General features: G+C 38.4%; 1 protein-coding gene across 7 annotated transcripts in view; it reads right to left on the bottom strand.

Annotated features, from left to right (window-relative positions):
- CACNA2D3 (calcium voltage-gated channel auxiliary subunit alpha2delta 3) overlaps positions 1–20,423 on the bottom strand; it is an 828,400-nt gene that overhangs the window by 337,060 nt on the left and 470,917 nt on the right. For all 7 annotated transcript variants that reach the window (XR_004001243.1, XM_030569375.1, XM_030569373.1 and 4 more), the window contains 2 exons: positions 18,300–18,389; positions 4,254–4,367 (listed from right to left, as the gene is read on the bottom strand). Coding sequence is in view for 6 of the 7 variants with exons in the window: in XM_030569375.1 (XP_030425235.1) it covers positions 4,254–4,367; positions 18,300–18,389 (204 nt within the window). In the remaining variant the exon portion in view is untranslated. The remainder of the gene's footprint in view (positions 1–4,253; positions 4,368–18,299; positions 18,390–20,423) is intronic.

Below are 20,423 nucleotides of genomic sequence, written 5' to 3'. Positions count from 1 at the left end.
CAACAAGGTAATTAAGGTAGACACATGCGTAAGGCCCGTTCTGAATTAGAGCCATAAGCATTTTCGTTGGGCCCATCACTTTCTACCACAGTATCTAATTGACAAATAAGACATAAATGCTAGGAAAGATGAGAAGGTGGGCTAGAAAGTAGAACAAAAAGAAAGAGAGGGAGAAAAATTACAGCTCCGTCTCAACATACACCTTACAAATATCAAGATGGTTTCAGCAATCTTGTATAGCAGCACAGACAAGGTTTTCATCTCAATGACTGAACATACTGGGGCACAATTTTAAGCAACATGTACTAAGTTATATATATGAAAAACCTAAGCAAACACTGAAAACTGGATTGTTTTAGTTTGGAGAGAATTTGACAATTTCAAAATTTCTTCTATGCAGGAATATAGAAAATCAAAACATTTTTAAAATTTCTCACCAAACCAAATTTTACAAAATTGCAGTTTTAGTCACTCTAAATGTTTTGCTTTGATAAACTGAAATGTTCAAAGCTGATCTCAACTTTTTTATATATTATATTTTATAATAAAAAGTTTGAAAAATTGAATTGAAAAATGGAAAATCAGAATGTTCAGTTTCAAAATGCTTGAAATGGAATGTTTTGACATTGTTTTTATTCCAATTTTCCCTTTGAAATGAATTTTTGCCAAAGGGGATATTTCTGCACGTTTCGCTTTCAACAAACTGGAATATTTTTCCTTCAAAAATTTTGTTGGAAAATTTCCAACCAGCTCCAGTTAACATACAACACTTCTGAAAATGTAACCCATCTAATATTAAGGAAAAGGATATTGCCCTGGAGCAGTGTGTTCTCTGCTAAAGGACTTCTACTCAGGCTGGGCCTTGTGGCAGATTAGGGAGAAGAAAGTTCCCTAAAGCACATTTGTGAAGTGCATCCTGACATGAAGCATCTGTGCTAGTTATCAGTGGCCCAGATATACTCCTCCTGTTTGGGAATGTAGCGCAAGGGTTTGCAAGGTTAACCAGCCTCCTTGACTGTTATGGAGAGATCCTCCCATATTGCTTATATAGGCGAGAAAGCGGTTCCTGATGCCTTTTCCCAATTCTCAAGAAACAGTTCAATGGAGAGCAAGATTTAGCCTAACCCCATGTTTTAAGAAAACAGAGCCTCAGCGGAGAACCTATGCTTCTAACAGAGCCCTGAGATTTCCTTTATAGACTAGAATTTGCTAGATATAACTAAAAGCTATGAGAAAACACAGGAAGAAAGACGAGATGCACTGGATAATATGGTTCATAGTTCTGGGAGGAAAAGCTTTTTGCCACAAGATCTAATAGTGCCATTTTACAAAGTGTATTTCCTTATTATTTCTAAGCATCTGACATGGCTTTTTAAAGTTTTAGAGCTATTTTCATTTTGCATAGTCAATCTATTATATCCAAGCTGGAGATGAGAAGACTCAGGGGAAAATGCAACAAATGCTAATTCAGATTCAAAAGATAACTTAGTGTCAGCCATTTGCCTCACCTTCTGTATTTGCTCAAGCAGCTAAATTTTATTAGGGTTGATACTTACAAAAAAGCAAATTTAATTTAAATGCTCAACTATTCATTGAAAGCAAATTTTAAACTATATATATAATTGTAATATTTGCAAGCGGGGCTATGTTGGTTAGTCTCATAAATCATCGAATCAGGGAAGAGAAACACCACTACATAATTTAATTAACTAGACACTACAGCATGAATTTTGAAGTTCATAGATCAAGTACTCACAACTAACTCGTCACAGGCCATTAATACAGGTTGAAAACTGTACACCGACAGCTCTGAATAATTCTGAATAAGGAATAAAATGGAGGATTTTGCTTTCTTCTTACAAATACTTTGTAATTTGAAGAAACAACAACTGAAAAATAAATATTTTGTTTAAAATTATTAACTCAGCATAATCGTATCCAAGTTATAGTCTGCTACTTTATATCAAAACACTACTACAGCTGGGTGAATATTGGGGAAGCTACAAATATTTGTTTACATATTTTAAAGAGAAGCATTTTGATACAAGTTTAAATACAGGCATTTGTACAAGTTTGCTGTCTGGAATGTTTATGGAAACAGATTTTTTAACAAATGTTAGAGAGAATACGTGGAAAGTGAATTTAAAATTCATAAGCAAGATTATTTGCCACAGAAGCCCAATTCTAAGAGTAACAGTGAGCCAGTTAGGGAATAAAACATACCCTACGATAAATCTAATAAAAAACAGCTAACACTTTTAATACTCAAACTTCTGGCAAACAAGTTACTGTACAAATATTGTATTGGTCCCAGAATTATTTGGATAATTTCAACTGACAGATACATTCAAGAAAAATCATCATTTGCTTGTGGTTAATTTGTGAACAGAAAAATAGTTGAAAGTCTTGCCATTTAATAAGTTATTCACTATTAATTCTTTTCCATGCTTTAACAATAAAAACAGAGGTCAGATGGAAAAAAAAACTTGTTCTTATATAACTAGACACAATACATTAAACAATTAGCCTGATCAACATGCACCTCAGAAAATTAGGCAAACACAAAATCGAAGGTCAACTACGTCCACGTCTGAAGTGCAAATAATTTCTCCTAGACGTAGCATGAAGGTGTTTCTTGAAGCATGCTGTTAGATATATAAAACATTTCTGGTACATTTCAACTTAATTGGCAATTGAGACACCACCCATCCAATTATGAGGAGTACACATGCAAATGTTGACATCCAAGGAGATTTCTTTAACATAGTACATTCCTTTAGTCTAGTCACAGGTAAGGACATTGCCATATGAAGCAGCAAGGTGACTAGGCCAAAAATTAGTCCCAAGCAATTAACAAATATTATCTTTTCCATTATTTACACTGAGAAAGGACTAGCTCCTCTTCTCAAGAAGATTATTGCTCTCCCTACAATATGCAAATGAAATCTCACATCTGCATTCTTGAACAGATGTTATGCCTCTCAAAGGGTACTTGCAAAGGCACAAAAGCCACAAAAGATGAACTTTTTTCTCGGGGGGGGGAGGGGAAGTTACAAAAGGGGTGAGCAAGGTTTCTGAAAAGGGGAATAGGACTTCAGATGCTTTTAGTCACTAATGGAAATTCTCTGAATCAAAAGCTCTTAACCAGTGGGAAATGGAAAAGATGTGTGTCATTTTTCCCTACATGAAATGACAGTAATCAGCATAACATTTCCAAGACTATGCACAGAATAGAAAGAATAAGACAGCCTCTTAATCTTCCATTTTCTCTCACTCCCCAACTGTTAATAAATGAGGTTTAGTTCATGTAAAAAGGAAAATTAGTATAGAAAATAAATGAAATTTAATTAGCAAAAGAAACGTGACTAAAAATCACATGTCAAAGCGTATTCAGCTATGTTAGGTACTATTCCATACATCGCTGAAACCCCAGGTTTCATTTCATATTAATCAACAGTATTCAGAGCTAATATGTGACTGTGCTCACACAACACATGGTACATAACATAACAGTGAAATTGACATACTAAATCCTTCTTAAAACATGGTCGTTCTTTCAGACAGCAAGGCTCAAAAACAAACGGCAAGAGAAAAGAAAACCACTTAACATTGGAATGCAATGGGTACAAGTGTCTTTTTCAGCTAGGAACTGCAAGAGGGCCCAGTACCAAGAGCATATTAATTGACAGGCTAGTTATGTTTGTTTGGCCAAATTTTCTCATCAAGGTGTATAAAGCAAAACAGAAATTTTAACTACATCTACTGTCAATTGCTAATTCTGCTCCCCACTCTGCCATACACAAAAATATAATTAAGCGACATGTCTCCTATTTTACCCATATAGTTTGTCCTTTGCCTAACATGATCCACAACACACAATACAATCGTCTCTGGCTCCTAAAAGCAGCATGCCATCACTGCATTCTTTATGAACATTTCAGGAGAAAATGACGATACCATTTCCATTTTTAATTATTTTTCTTTGAGGAAACATTATATAATCCTAAAAACATATCCTACAAGTAATGATTTTCTTACTATATTTTTATCCTGAGAAGGTCATTAATACAGTGAAAGGCCACCTCCATCCCTAGACAATATCATATAAGTATCTTTTTTGTCATTAGAGAAACATCCCATCTATCTAAGTAAATTATTACAAAGACGTTCAGGAAACTTTTCATTAGATATACATTTATCATGGATAAAGAACATTCAGGTTTTCCATCAAACAGTGTCTGTACTGTACTTACCTTCCTGTCTGGCCAATTATACTTTGCAAATATTGTATCATATGTGTCGACAGCACCATCAGTGATCAGCATTATGGCTTGACTGCAAATACTCCCTTGTCCTGTGTGATTGAACTGTGAAAGGATACAGTCATTTAAGTAACAGATTTAATGAGTAGATCCTATACAGAAGCTCTACTGAGCCCAGTGAAGTAGGTTAAAGAAATCTTCACATAATTTTTGCAATCTTTTATTATATATGTATTCATCTATTGTACTATACTTTGGTGTTTGTATAATAAAAGAGGTACCATTTATTATTGTGTATCCAGACTGGTATAAACAGTAGCACAAACTCAGATAAATTAAGTCATTTCCCCAAGGTCACACAGGAAATTAGTGCCTGAGCCCGTAATAGAACTCATATCTTGAGTGTGAATCCAGTACACACTTGGGGGAGAGCCCACAACCAAGAAAATGGGAGATCAGTGTCAACAAAAAGGTGAAATGGACTCAGTGCAAATCAAGAAGTGATCTGATCCTGAATTTTGCAAAACCGGAAGAGAGAGGCTGGAGGAAATGAAAGCTTCAACACTGGAAGGAGAGAAACAACAACAATATGGAGAAAGAAATGACCATGCACAGACTTGCCGGACAACCAAAAGCTTTATTCCAAGGAGGAAACGGAATATTCCTTTCCTTTATTCCATTTATGCAAATAGAAACTGAAAGCCCAAAAAGGGAAATTAGTGGTGATGAACCACATGCAAATATATTGGTAGATGCAATGATACGGGATAAACATCAGCCACAAATGGAAGAAATATAGAGGACAATTATGAGTGAAACAACATCTGAAGAAAGTACTGGAAATAGGAATGATTTGTTGATTGAACATATAGAAGACATTGAGCACTGGCCAATGCTACCAAGTACGAAGACCAGCAAAGACTGTAGGATATAGTACAAGCACTGGATGAAGCTCTCAAGGAAGCTGTAAGACCAAAACATGTTAATTAGTTGAATGATATAATTTATGCTACAGCAACAGTAGCAGCTCAACAGTTTCACATCAAGGCCCAGTTGAGGATTTGAACCACTGGAAAACTCCCTATATTCAAGAACCCGCATGAAAAAAAAGGTTAAACCAAAAGATTAAGCTTTTACTTCAGGATATCAGCCTACTGAATGAATTTTAATATATAATTTGACAAGAAAACAGAAGTGAATGGCCCTGGAGATGAAATATGAGCTGAATGAAAGATGTGAGAGTTGTGAAGGAATAATGCAAATACAAACCGATCACTGAGTCATAGGTGTGGAATATATTCAGCACAAAGCTGTCAGTATCAAGAGAACAGACTCTTCACAAGATAACCTAAGAGATTCTTTAATCATGCATCTGACGAAGTGGATTCTTTGCTGCTTTTAATCAGATCGACATTAAAAGCAGAATAGGAAAAAACAGAGAGCCAATAAATAATGTGGAAGAATATTAGTGCTCATGGAAGGAAATCTGGTCTGAGGACATACAATCTGCTGTCTGATTTGTTGTATTAAAAAAGTGAGAGAAAAATTTAAAAGCCACACAACAGAGGAATACATAGGAATGTCAACAACAGAAATAGATGAGGTACTGAGAGGAATGAAAAATCATGGTTCTAATTCAGATAGGGTGCATGGAGTCTGCCTGAAATGCCTAACAACTCTCCATGATTATTTCCTTGAACACTTAATAAATGTTTGAGAATGGAGTCCAAGAGGATGACAGGGAGAATCATCCATATATTAAAAAAAATAAATAAAATTAAATTTAAAAAAAGGAAGGAGGCCACCGTGATCCTAATCACAAGTTTACCAACTACGTGGAAAGTTCTTATGGCAATTCTGGATAGTATTAGCATGAAATGGATGCTGCTTCCTGAACAAAAAGCTGAACAGTTCACACAAAAGGCACAAAGACCACCTCAGGCTGAAGAGGACAAGACATGGACAGGATGTACATCCAACTACGTGATGGAGTAATAGATCATCTGGTTGCAATAACAAGCAATGGCCAAGTGTGCATCCCAGCCCAGAAAGCACAGAAGAAAAGAGAAAGCAAATCGCGAAAGAAAGAGTCAAAAGATTTATATAGAAACCAATGAAGGGATAGTGGTGGTGAAGGATCGTACCCCTTAGTGATAGAGGATTAACAAATTCATGGCTTATAGAAGGATATCTCTAAAGAGAATCAGAAAGCCTCACTATGAGAGCACAAGAGCAGTCATCCAGGTTTAATTACGACTGAAACAAAATTGACCAACAGAACTCCTCCCCAAACTGCAGAATGTGTTCCAAAAAGGAAGAGATGGTGGAGCATGTGCTGAGCCTCTGCAGGAGCCTGGCTGGGAGAGAATATATGAACAGACACAACGAGGTTGCCAAGTGTCTGCACTGGAGCCTCTGTGGCAAGTTCTCATTTAAATGAACCCTGTGGAATTATAACCACTGATTTGCAAGTGCTCGAGAGAATGAAGAGGCTAAGATTTTATGGGAACTGCCAAGTTTCACAGACTGAATGCTGCAGGCAAACAGGCTGGACATAGTTGTTACAGAAAAGACGACAGACAAGATCATGTTAATTGATATTGAGATAGTAGCAGCAAAAAAACCATAAAGGATAGGGAAGTATGAAGAACTCTGCCATAAAGTGGAATGATTATGGAAAATTAGAACATAGACAAATCCAATGATTATTGGAGCACTTAGCATGATCCCTAAGGGTGTGAATGAGCCGCTCAAGAACATGCTGGGAGCACAAGACATTATGGACAGTGACCTCCAGAAGACAATGTTAGTAGGCACTGTGAGAATTTTAAGGAAAGCCAAAGGAGAACGAGAGCATTGGAACATTTAAAATGCAGAAATTCTACAGAGAGTTCAAAAGAACTCCTGACTACACAAACCTATGGAGTCGCTTCATGGTCAGGATTTACTAGTGACTCAGGGGGTACATTTTAGACAATAGCTTTCTCCTTTTTATGCTTAAAGATCACGCACGCTGTGAAGGCTATTTGTTTAAAAACTCAAACATCCTGACGATCTAATACTGAGGGATAACAAACAACAATAAATAAATTTGCTGATCTTCAAAAACATTCTTCACTTCAACAAGGGAACACATATATCATGATAGCAGTCCATCGGTGAGATCTGGAGACACAATTACTGGAAGGCAGTCTTGAGTGTCACCCACTACTAAAGCTTCATGATGTTAGATATTCAGAATTGTACAGTCACCCAAAATACATACAAATTCCCAGCACAGGATAAAGAAGCAGTCATTCTTGCCGTCTGCTCTAGCATGACACAGAGTTAGTATCAAACACACTACACAATCTCTGAATGAACTGGTCTCACAGACACTTCAGTCAATATTCAAAAGTGATTCTGAATATAAGAACATAAGAATGACCCTACTGGGTCAGACCAAAGGTCCATCTAGTCCAGTATCCTGTCTTGTGGCAGTGGCCAGTGCCAGGTGCCCCAGAGGGAATGAACAGAACAGGTAATCATTAAGTCATCCATCCCTGTCGCTCATTCACAGCTTCTGGCAAACAGAGGCTAGGGACACCATTTCTGCCCATCCTGGCTAATAGCCATTGATGGACCTATCCTCCATGAATTTATCTTGTTTTTTTTTGAACCCTGTTATGGTCTTGGCCTTCACAACATCCTCTGGCAAGGAGTTCCACAGGTTGACGGTGCAGTGTGTGAAGAAATACTTTCTTTTGCTTGTTTTAAACCTGCTGCCTATTAATTTCATTTGGTGACCCCTAGTTTTTGTGTTATGAGAAGTAGTAAACAACACTTCCTTATCTACTTTCTCTACACCAGTCATGATTTTATAGACCTCAATCATATCTCCCCTTAGCCATCTCTTTTCCAAACTGAAAAGTCCCAGTCTCATTAATCATTCCTCATACGGAAGCCATTCCATACCTCTAATCATTTTTGTTGCCCTTTGCTGAAACTTTTCCAATTCCAATTTATATACATATTTTGAGATGGGGCAACCACATTTGCACACAGTATTCAAGATGTGGGCATACCATGGATTTATATAGAGGCAACATATTTTCTGTCCTATTATCTATCTCTTTCTTAATTGTTCCCAGCATTCCGTTCACTTTTTTGACTGCTGCTGCACATTGAGTGGATGTTTTCAGAGAACTATCCACAATGACTCCAAGATCTCTTTCTTGAGTGGTAACAGCTAATTAAGACCCCATCATTTTATGTGTATAGTTGGGATTATGATTTCCAACGTGCATTACTTCGCATTTATCAACATTAAATTTCATCTGCCATTTTGCTGCCCAGTCATCCAGTTTTGAGAGATCCTTTTGTAGCTTTTTGCAGTCTGCCTGGGTCTTAACGATCTTTAGTAATTTTGTATCATCAGTATATTTTGCCACCTCACTGTTTACCCCTTTTTATAGACTCATAGACTCATAGGTCAGAAGGGACCAATCTGATCATCTAGTCTGACCTCCTGCACAAGGCAGGCCACAGAACCCCACCCATCCAATTTTATAACAACCCCTATCTCAGGATCGAGTTATTGAAATCTTCAAAACTGGTTTGAAGACCTCAAACTGCAAAGAAACCACCAGCAAGCGACCCGTGCCCCACGCTGCAGGGGAAGGCGAAAAACCTCCAGGGCCCCTGCCAATCCGCCCTGGAGGAAAATTCCTTCCCGACCCCAAATATGGCGATCAGCTAAACCCTGAGCATGTGGGCAAGACTCACCAGCCAGCACCCAAGAAGGAATTCTCTGCAGTAACTCAGTTCCCATGCCATCCAACATCTCCCCGCAGATCATTGAGCAGACCTATCTGGTGGTAATCCAAGATCAATTGCCCAAATTAACAATCCTATCATAACATCCCCTCCATATACTTATCAAGCTTTGTCTTAAAGCCAGGAAAGTCTTTTGCCCTGACTACTTCCCTCGGAAGACTGTTCCAGAACTTCACTCCCCTAATGGTTAGAAACCTTCGTCTAATTTCAAGTCTAAACTTCCTAATATCCAGTTTATACCCATTCGTCCTCGTGCCTACATTAGTACTAAACTTAAATAATTCCTCTCCCTCCCTAACGTTAACCCCCCTGATATATTTATATAGAGCAAGCATATCCCCCCGCAGCCTTCTATTGGCCAGGCTAAACAAGCCAAGCTCTTTGAGTCTCCTTTCATAAGGCAGTTTTTCCATTCCTCGGATCATCCTTGTAGCCCGTCTCTGAACCTGTTCCAGTTTGAATTCATCCTTCTTGAACATGGGACACCAGAACTGCACACAGTATTCCAGATGGGGTCTCACCAACGCCTTGTATAACGGTACTAACACCTCCTTATCCTTGCAGGAAATACCCCGCCTGATGCATCCCAAAATCGCATTTGCTTTTTTAACAGCCGTATCACATTGGCGACTCATAGTCATCCTGCTATCAACCAGCACCCCAAGGTCCTTCTCCTCCTCCGTCGCTTCCAACTGATGCGCCCCCAACGTATATCCAAAATTCTTATTATTAGTTCCTAAATGCATAACCTTGCACTTTTTACTATTGTATTTCATCCTGTTTCTATTACTCCAGTTTACAAGGTGGTTCAGATCTTCCTGAATAGTATCCCTGTCCTTCTCCGTGTTAGCAATACCCCCCAGCTTCGTGTCATCCGCAAACTTTATTAGCACATTCCCGCTCTTTGTGCCAAGGTCAGTAATAAAAAGATTAAATAAGATCGGTCCCAAAACCGATCCTTGAGGGACTCCACTAGTGACCTCCTTCCAGCCTGACAATTCACCTTTCAATACGACCCTCTGGAGTCTCCCCTTTAACCAGTTCCTTATCCAACTTACAACTTTCATATTCATTCCCATCTTTTCCAATTTGACTAACAGTTCCCCGTGCGGAACCATGTCGAACGCCTTACTGAAATCTAGGTAAATTATATCTACCGCATTTCCTTTATCTAAGTAATCCGTCACCTTCTCAAAGAAGGAGATCAGATTGGTTTGGCACGATCTACCTTTAGTAAATCCGTGTTGCAATTCGTCCCAATTACCATTGACCTCTATGTCCTTGACTACTTTTTCCCTTAAAATTTTTTCCAAGACCTTGCATACTACAGACGTCAAGCTAACAGGCCTATAATTACCCGGATCACTTTTATTCCCTTTCTTAAAAATAGGAACTACATTAGCAATCCTCCAATCATACGGCACAACCCCCGAGTTTACCGATTGCTTAAAAATTTTCGCTAACGGGCTCGCAATTTCACGCGCCAGTTCCTTTAATATCCTCGGATGGAGATTGTCCGGGCCCTCCGACTTCGTCCCATCGAGCTGTTCACGTACGGCCTCTACCTCAGTTGCGGTAATATCCACTTCCATATCCACATTCCCGTTTATCATCCCTCCATCATCGCTAGATTCCTCACTAGTCTTATTAAAAACTGAAGCAAAGTACTTGTTTAGATGTTGGGCCATGCCTAGGTTATCCTTGATCTCCATTCCATCCTCAGTGTATAGCGGCCCCACTTCTTCTTTCTTTGTTTTCTTCTTATTTATGTGGCTGTAGAACCTTTTACTATTGGTTTTGATTCCCTTTGCAAGGTCCAGTTCAATGCGGCTTTTAGCCTTCCTCACTTTATCCCTACATGTTCTGACCTCACCAAGGTAGCTTTCCTTACTGATCCTGCCTTTCTTCCACTCCCTGTAAGCTGTCTGCTTTTGTCTAATCCCCTCTCTGAGTTGTTTGCTCATCCAGTTTGGCCTACGACTCCTGCCCATGGTTTTTTTCCCCTTTCTCGGGATGCAGGCTTCCGACAGTCTCCGCAGCTGAGACTTAAAGTAATTCCAGGCCTCATCCGCATTCAAATCCACTAATTCCTCCGTCCAATCCACTTCCCTAACTAATTTCCTTAACTCTTTAAAATTAGCCCTCGAGAAGTCAAAAACCCTAATCCCAGATCTACATTTGTTTATCCTTCCATCTAGTTTGAACTGAATCAGCTCATGATCACTCGAACCAAGGTTGTCCCCTACCACCATTTCTTCTATGAGGTCCTCACTGCTCACCAACACCAAATCTAAAATGGCATCTCCTCTCGTAGGTACTTCAACTACTTGATGAAGAAATCCATCCGCTATCACATCCAGAAAAATCTGACCCCTATTATTCTTGCAAGTACTCGTCCTCCAGTCTATATCCGGGAAGTTGAAGTCCCCCATAATCACACATTTCCCCTTTGTGTTTACTTCATTAAAGACATTAAAGAGGTCTCTATCCATATCCCAATCAGATCCCGGCGGTCTGTAGCACACGCCAAGCACTATCTCAGGGGAAGCTCTAGTTGCTTTTTTACCCAATGTGATTTTCGCCCAGACAGACTCTGTCTTATCCATTCCATCGCTTCTTATTTCGCTACAGTTAATGTCATCCTTGATGTACAAGGCTACTCCACCACCTTTGCCTTTCTTTCTGTCTTTCCTAAACAGCACATAGCCTTCAATACCCGTGCTCCAGTCATGAGTACTATTCCACCAGGTTTCAGTTATCCCTATAATATCCGGTTTCACTTCCTGCACTAGTAACTCCAGTTCCTCCATCTTGTTACCTAGACTCCTCGCATTAGTGTACAGGCCTTTTAATTTTTGGCGTTTGGCATCAGTGACATTCTTTCCCCCGTCGTGCAGAGACCTTTTACCACCAGCATCACCCGCTACTCTGGTTTCTCCACTATTCCTCCTTGGATCAAATCTTGGGACCACAAGAGTATCCCCTCTCACTTTGTTCACTTTCCTCTCCAGGTTACATTCCGGCGTGGAGATCTCCCGAACATCTCCCAACCATCTCCCCCAACTTCCTAGTTTAAAGCTCTCTTGATGAGGTCGGCGAGCCTCCATCCTAGAATTCTATTTCCCTCCTTGCTTAGATGAAGTCCATCCTGAGCGAACAGTCGTCTATCCGTAAACGCTTCCCAGTGACCGTACATCCCAAAGCCCTCCTTATAACACCACTCCCTAAGCCATCTGTTGATCGCCATAATCTTGTCACTCCTTCGTCGCCCCGCTCTAGGAACCGGCAGAATCCCACTGAAGATCACCTGAGCCTCGATGTCTTTGAGCCTCTTCCCCAGTCTGGCATAGTCCTCCTTGATACAGTCCAGCGAGTAACTAGCCGTATCATTCGTTCCCACATGAAGGATAATCAATGGATTCTTTCCCGCTCCCGCTAAGATCGTATTCAGCCTCAGGTCCACATCCTGTATCTTAGCCCCTGGCAGACAGCACACCATTCTGTTCTCCCGATCAGGTCTAGTTACAGGCCTATCCACTCTTCTCAGTAAAGAGTCTCCAATCACGTAAACTTGCCTTTTCCTGGCGACAGTGCGATTCTGCGGTCTATCCCCCACAGCAGGTGGTCGCAATTCCTTACAATTTGTATTCGCCCTTACAGTCCTCCTAGGGCTCACACTTGGTGTCGCCTCCATCGACTCCTCCCCTCTTTCTGCAGGACTAGCTGCTCGCCTCTTCTTCCTCGCCCTTTGTCCTTCAGCAGCCTGCTGTGCTCCATCTTCATTTTTTCCAGATCATTTATGAATATGTTGAATAGGACAGGTCCCAGAACAGACCCCTGGAGGACACCACTATTTACTTCCCTCCATTCTGAGAACTGACCATTTATACTTACCCTTTGTTTCCTATCTTGTAACCAGTTACCAATTCATGAGAGGACCTTACCTCTTATCCCATGACAGCTTACTTTGCATAAGAGCCTTTGGTGGGACCTCATCAAAGGCTTTCTGAAAAACTAAGTACACTAGATCCACTGGATCCCGTCGGTCCACATGCTTCTTGACCCCCTCAAAGAATTCTAGTAGACTGGTAAGGCATGATTTCCCCTTTACTAAAACCATGTTAACTCTTCAACAAATTATGCTCTGCTATATGTCTGACAATATTGTTTTTTATTACAGTTTCAACCAGTTTGCCTGGTACTGAAGTTAGGCCTATAATTACCGGGATCAACTCTGGAGCCCTTTTTAAAAAATGGCGTCACATTACCTATCCTCCAGTCATCTGGTACAGAAGCTGATTTAAATGATAGGTTACAGACTACAGTTAGTAGTTCTGCAATTTCACATTTGAGTTCCTTCAGAACTCTTCGGTGAATACCATATGGTCCTGATGACTTATTGCTGTTTATCAATTTGTTCCAACACAGATATAATTATCTTTCTTAAATTGCATTTTCCCCAAATGAATCTCCAATATCCTTTCCTCTACACTCAAAGAAAGGATACATTGGGTTTCCAGCAGAAAGCTTCTGAAGGCTTTGTCTAATCTTGAGGTTAGCCTACTTGTGTTTTAGTGATGCAATTTCTTTTCCCATCAGATGTTTACAGATGACTTGTTTGTAAGTAGATCTATTGATGAAGTAATAGAGCCGGAGACACTGAGAAAATGGAATGTCTCTGTTTGGAAATCTTTCTATTTACTTCAGCAGGTTTTGGATCGTGACCAAGATCCCTGAGGCACTGAAATTAAATCATAGTTCTTCCAAAATTACTGTGGTTCATCTTGTGGTTCAGACCTTCTGTAATTGCAATTTTAAGTCTCTGACTTGTGCTACTTTTCCAAACCCATCCAGTCTATGAGTAAGAAAGGTGGCATTCCTTTCATTATGATGTCCTTAGATCTAACATTTTCCCATATCCAGAAAATTACTTTACCAAAAGGAGGATTCTTCACACGGACTACTCTTTTTAAATTATCCTAGTTAAATTACGGAAAAAAGGGGCAAAGTATGTTAGAATATCTAAAGAATGGTGAATGATGGAGGTGGGATGTCTTCATATATTTATTTTAAAACATTACTATTCTTTGTCTATGTCCACATTATTCTACATGGTACTCTACTGTTTGAATATTTTGAAGAATGTGATTAAATTCAAATGCTTTGATGAGTAATAGCTCCTCATATTTGTCTAGAACTTTATTTTTATTGAATAGCAAGAGTGATGAAAGTGTTTTCCATAATAATAACAATGACAAGAGCCTTATGATGAACTACAATTAACTCAGTGATTCATCAGTTAGCAGTGAAAATTTCAATGCATCCTGACATTTAGAGCCTTTGGTTGTGATTAAGTCTTTGAAATGTCACAGAATCTTATTTAATTGGCTATGATTTTTTTTAAAAAAGGTAATCACTGCAAAGATTGCATTCATCACCAAAAGAGATAATTGCAGTTGTCACGTGATATTGTAGGTGCTGCTAACTACTGTACCAAGCACATTGGTATTCTTGCAGCAACTAATGAATACTGCATAAATCAATGGTTGGAAAAAACTTGGGAGTGGATTTAAATGTGCTTTTCAAATACATTAGTATCAACAACTTCAACTTTAAAGACATTAGCATTAACAAACTAAGCAAATACTGAAACTGAAATGTAGGTAATTGCGAGACAAAATGAGCTGAGTTTAATTACTGTAACCTCTGAACCATCCTAAAAACCCAGCCAGAATCTCAATAGTTGATTTGTGTGATAAATAGCTTTTCTATGAGTGAGACACCCCAACTAACCTGTAATGTACAAGAACAAATTTCTACCGCTTAAAGATCACATACTGTAGATGAAGTAGAAAATAGTTTAAAGTCCCCTTCTAAGGGAGATTAAGTAGCATTCTTCTGGACAAAGCTGTTTAAAAGCACACTTGTAAGAGAGTATATGCGTGTATATGTATACAGAAGACATACTTCTATGTTCATAGAATCATAGAAGATTAGGGTTGGAAGAGACCTCAGGAGGTCATCTAGTTCAACCTGCTCAAAGCAGGACCAACCCCAACTAAATCATGTTATACATTTGTAAAGTAAAAATATATGAAGCTATTACCTGTATTTTTATACTATAAATGGAGGAAAACAGTACTCTATGCTGGTAAGGTCTGAAAGTACATGTAGTATGTTCCATCACTACCTTCTCAATGATTCTCACTCATCATGGTTATAGCTCAGTGGGACAGGATTTCACTTAATTCTCTCTGCTATCTATTTACGTAAGTAGGTTTTTAAGTAGGCTTTATACTGCACTCAGTGCCGTATTATCTAAGCAATTATCAAATTACACATTTGAATACAAACACCTAGGAGCTCAGGTTTTCTTGATCACTGGCATCAATATTTTTTCCAATGTTTATGGATTTGGAGGGCTAATCTAGGATGAGTTTTTGCATAGGATAGCTGATATTTACTGTGGCACACCAGGTTTCTGATATTAAATTCTGTGTCCACATTGGGGTTTTTAATAAACTCTACAAACAGGCTGGAGTTGCTCATTACTTCATGTAGCTTCTCCTATAGCCATGTCTGGCATGTTCTGTATCAGAGAATTAGTCCCATACTGATTAGATGGACATGCGGGCAGTGGAATATATTTGCTTCAGCTTTCCACCATTGGATATACTTTTGTCTAATAGATTAAAGGGCCCTCTACTGCTCCCTATGAAGTATTTATAAATCATGATCAACTCATTTCTTACAGGCTCTTTCCATAATCTACTGAATTAAACTTCTTAAAATCATTCACTGTAAGGCATATTTTCTGACAAATTTGAAAATATTCGCACAAACTGAATTTTGAATTCATATCCATGAGTATTCACATTTGCTTTCTTAGCAAGTGTTGCTCATGTAGGGAAAATGTTAAGTGGCTTTTACTAAATCACTTATCTAATTAACATCACCCAGATAGAAGGAAGGTGGGAGTAGACCTCAGACAAAAAGAACTCAGGCTGGGACAGATGGTTCCTTGCGAAAGACTCACTAGGAATAGACTAGCTTCTAGGAGAAGTTTCAGAGTGGGGTTTCATGTAGTATCATTTTGAAATAACCTTGTTGTTAAGAAACTAGCTCTAGGCATTAGAGTTGTTCCTGGGTAAAAGGATAACTGGGCTGTGGTACTAGGTCCCAGTGATCCTTGGATGCTGGTATTTTACCTTAGAGCAGCCTTCCCTAACAATCAGCTCCCTGCCAGCCCCAGGACTTCAGACAATAAAAGGTGGCACATAGTCACCTTTCCTTTACCCCTGTCGAGTTCAGGTTACAATGGTTTTGCCTTGCGTAATTGCATTGGGTACTCATGCCTTCCTTGATAGGCTGTACTATAGTTTTGTGATACGGTAATTTACAATTTTTCAAGTGCTCATCCATATGGGCATCTTGATGAAAGAGGTAATTGCTTATAATTAGTTGCAGAAAGAGATGAGCCCATTCCCCTAGGAGTAGCTTTGGCCTGACTGTTGCACTGAAGGAAGTTGCAATCCCATGTCTTGGCCTGGCATTTGCACTTGCACTATGGGGTAATCATGATTATAGGGTTCCCCATACACAAGCCTTAAATCTATGTTTATTTCAATAAAAGTTGCAACCAATGGCTTTAAACCTAAAATAACTGTCAAGGTTATAATTGGTGCAATTAAAAATAAACATTCAGCAGACACCCTTTGTCTTTCATTCTCACTCATTTCCCCTCCGCCTTTCTTTTTATTTGCTTGTTCTTTCTAAAAGAAATTGTCAGAGAAGCAGACAGTCAATAGAATCAAAATAAGCGTAGAGTTGTTCTCTGTTGGAAAAATAACGCATGATAATGTATTTCAGATTTGCCAGAAATTACTAAGAAAAGATCTTTGTGAACTATACTACATGAAAGCACAACACAATAATCACTCATTCTGATATTTACCTTGTGTGGGAAACATCTCCGGCAAAGATAATGGGCCTGATTTTAATAAAAATATTCCTTTCTATTCTGTAAGAGATATTCTTTCAAAGAACGCAACATGATTTTTTATGGCAGTGGTGGTAAAGGAAAACTAATTGAGCTGTACTGGGTTGTCTCCATTATGATGTTCAGACTGAAATGACTGTGTTCCTGTACATAGACATTATTCACAGGAATGTTATCAGAAATCAAAAGCTGACCTCATGTTTTGGCCGATAAATAAGAGAAATATTATTATACCTCTGAACTGTTTCCAAACGGTCTATGTCTAGACAGAAATCAAGAGAATTTTGCATTTCTCTTTCTATGAATATGGGAAGACAGAAACGTTAAGTTATAAAAACTCTTCAGATAGTTACTTTTGTACATAGCTGTCTAAAACTGTCTAGCTGTCTAGTAATCTTTGTGCTAAAAGTAAAAGCAGTGACAATCATTTGCTCATTTATAACTGTGTATGTTCCTAAAATGTTTGTCAAATATAGAGAATAATACAATGACATTAATTCATTAATGATCTGGAGGATGGCATGGACTGCACTCTGAGCAAATTTGCAGATGACACTAAACTGGGAGGAATGGTAGATACGCTGGAGGGTAGGGATAGGATACAGAGAGACCTAGACAAATTAGAGGATTGGGCCAAAAAAAATCTGATGAGGTCCAACAAGGACAAGTGCAGAGTCCTGCACTTAGGATGGAAGAATCCCATTCTCTTACAGACTAGGGACCGAATGGCTAGGAAGCAGTTCAGCAGAAAAGGACCTAGGGGTTACAGTGGACGAGAAGCTGAATATGAGTCGACAGTGTGCCCTTGTTGCCAAGAAGGCTAACGGCATTTTGGGCTGCATAAGTAGGGGCATTGCCAGCAGATCGCAGGACATGATCATTCCTCTCTATTCGACATTGGTGAGGCCTCCTCTGGAGTACTGTGTCCAAGAAGGATGTGGAAAAATTGGAAAGAGTCCAGCAGAGGGCAACAAAAATGATTAGGGGGCTGGAGCACAGGACTTATGAGGAGAGGCTGAGGGAACTGGGATTGTTTAGTCTGCAGAAGAGAAGAATGAGAGGGGATTTGATAGCTGCTTTCAACTACCTGAAAGGGGGTTCCAAAGAGAATGGATCTAGGCTGTTCTCAGTGGTACCAGATGACAAAATGAAAGTTTATTTTCAGCAATTAACTTGAGAGGGGGAGCATCAATGCAAATGCTTAAAGAAAGGTGCAAACTTACATCACTGAGAATGTTGAAAGCTTCATTTAAAGCTATATCCAGCATTCCAATTCCTTTTGCAAAAAGTTTGTTGAGGTGTTCCCTGAAGTGCTGAAACATGAAAAAAACAGCTTGTAAAGGCAATATTCTAACAAATTCAATATACATGTTAATATATTTTATAGAGGTCATTGACTGATGATGTATGGCTATTTTAATATACCTATATAACATTAATGATAAAATAAAGATTAAAGTAAATCTGGGATAAAGGGAACAATTTTGTTACTTATCTATTCAATTGTTTTTCTCATACATATTTAAATCACAATCCTGAATTGCTGGACAGCCAGCTGTCAACACTGAGACAGTTCTCAACAATTTATAACACCCAATTCCCAGCCTGTTTAGGCAGAGGGAGCTTCAACATATTCCCAGTAGATGTTCCAACAAAAATAAAGAAAGCAAGAAAAAAAATCTAATAGGATCTGTCTATGCTCAATAAGAACAAATATTAGCAATAATTTTAAGAAGGGAGTAAAGGGTATAGTGGATTGGATATATCTGTGACGGAGGATAGACGTGTTTTTTTATTTGATATTCTCAGATCTGTTAGTCAAATACAAACAGGAGTGTTATGACACAAGAGAAATTAGAAGTCCAAGATTAATGCACAAGTTAGAAACTTGTGTTATTAATCTGATTTGTGTAAGTTGATGTCTGGATAGGATTTCAAAAAAAAGCTATGTTATAAAAGAAGCAGGAAAATTGTCCAGTTCTCAAGCTATTTTCAGTCCACCAAACCTGGCACAGATTGAAATTAGCACGTAACAGAGAATAACAGAGGGAAAGGAGAATTAGGAAAGGATGCTTATGAGTTGAAGGTGGCTTGTGCGAGCTCACAAAGGCCGCACGTTAACGGAGCCAGATTCTGGGCTCCAAGAAGGAGAATTTTAGCTCTCTTTCCATTTCATTTGTTTTAAAAGAAAGTCTCCAGAATTTAAAACATAAAAGTACATAAATCAATCACTTTCTGGAACTGTCAAAATTCTGTCCCCTTTCATGAATATTACATTTGGCAATAGTAGAACACCACCACAAGTGTATAATAATAAGGTCAGAATATGTTCCAGACATACTGGGCATCAAAAATGGTTGGCAATTTTTGAGAGACTGTAAATTACCAGACATGGAATGATCTGATTTTTATAACCAAACAACTAATTCACTCTAAAAACAATGTTTTCATATCAGGAAATTAAATCTTCTAGGCTTATAACAGAAAGATTGACATTCAAACTGACAAACATAGTGTCATGAACCACGTTGCTATAAAAAGAAGTTGTATGTAGTATCACCTAGTACAAGTCACTCTCAAACAATTCTCTATAATGCAAATTTTTTTTGTAAAATATAAGTATATTATAGTTTATTGGAAGCCAGAATACTTTCTATTTTGTTAAACTCTAGTAAATTAGAGGTAAAAAATTTATATCTCAGCTCCAGGCAATTTTGAGGCATATGTTTTTGCCACCAGAATTTTTCCAAAACAATTAGTGTAGTTTAATGTTCATAGTGACCTTCTAAATGTGGTTCACACAGCTCAATATTTTGAATAGCCAAAAGGCAAATCCTTGTTTCTCTAAATAAGCAGTGACAGCATAAAACCCAGTATGGCCTAGATAGTGGAATGGTGCTTTTGCCTCCAGAACCAGATAATTTAAACTAACACCAATAAATATGTGTATAGTAATAATGATGACAATTTTAATGCAATTCTTTCCTACTAGATACATAGATATAAATTAATAATTTGAACCAAGAAAATCAAGAGTTCGGGAGTGGAAGAAGACTAGAGAAGGAAGCCATTTATTCGGAAAAACCTTTACAGTACATTTGGTTTTATGGCATTTCTACAATTAGAAAAAAAACTAGATAAAGAACTAGATTAACTAGAGCAAGAACTAAATAAATGGATATCTGATCCAGTAGGGGAACACCTACATTTCTATATGGCCAAGCAATATTTGTAATTGAACGTTTTCAAAACACTTCCTATACAAAGCCAAACGAAACAAAGAAGTAATTCTGTTTCTAAAATAAAGAGTTAAAGTGCCATTGTTTAATACATCTGTATTGCACTGA

This window comes from Gopherus evgoodei, chromosome 7, assembly GCF_007399415.2.
Source record: "Gopherus evgoodei ecotype Sinaloan lineage chromosome 7, rGopEvg1_v1.p, whole genome shotgun sequence".
Lineage (NCBI taxonomy): Eukaryota > Metazoa > Chordata > Testudines > Testudinidae > Gopherus > Gopherus evgoodei.
The sequence above is the reverse complement of the archived record's forward strand: the minus strand, read 5'-3'. Positions and strand labels throughout refer to the sequence as shown.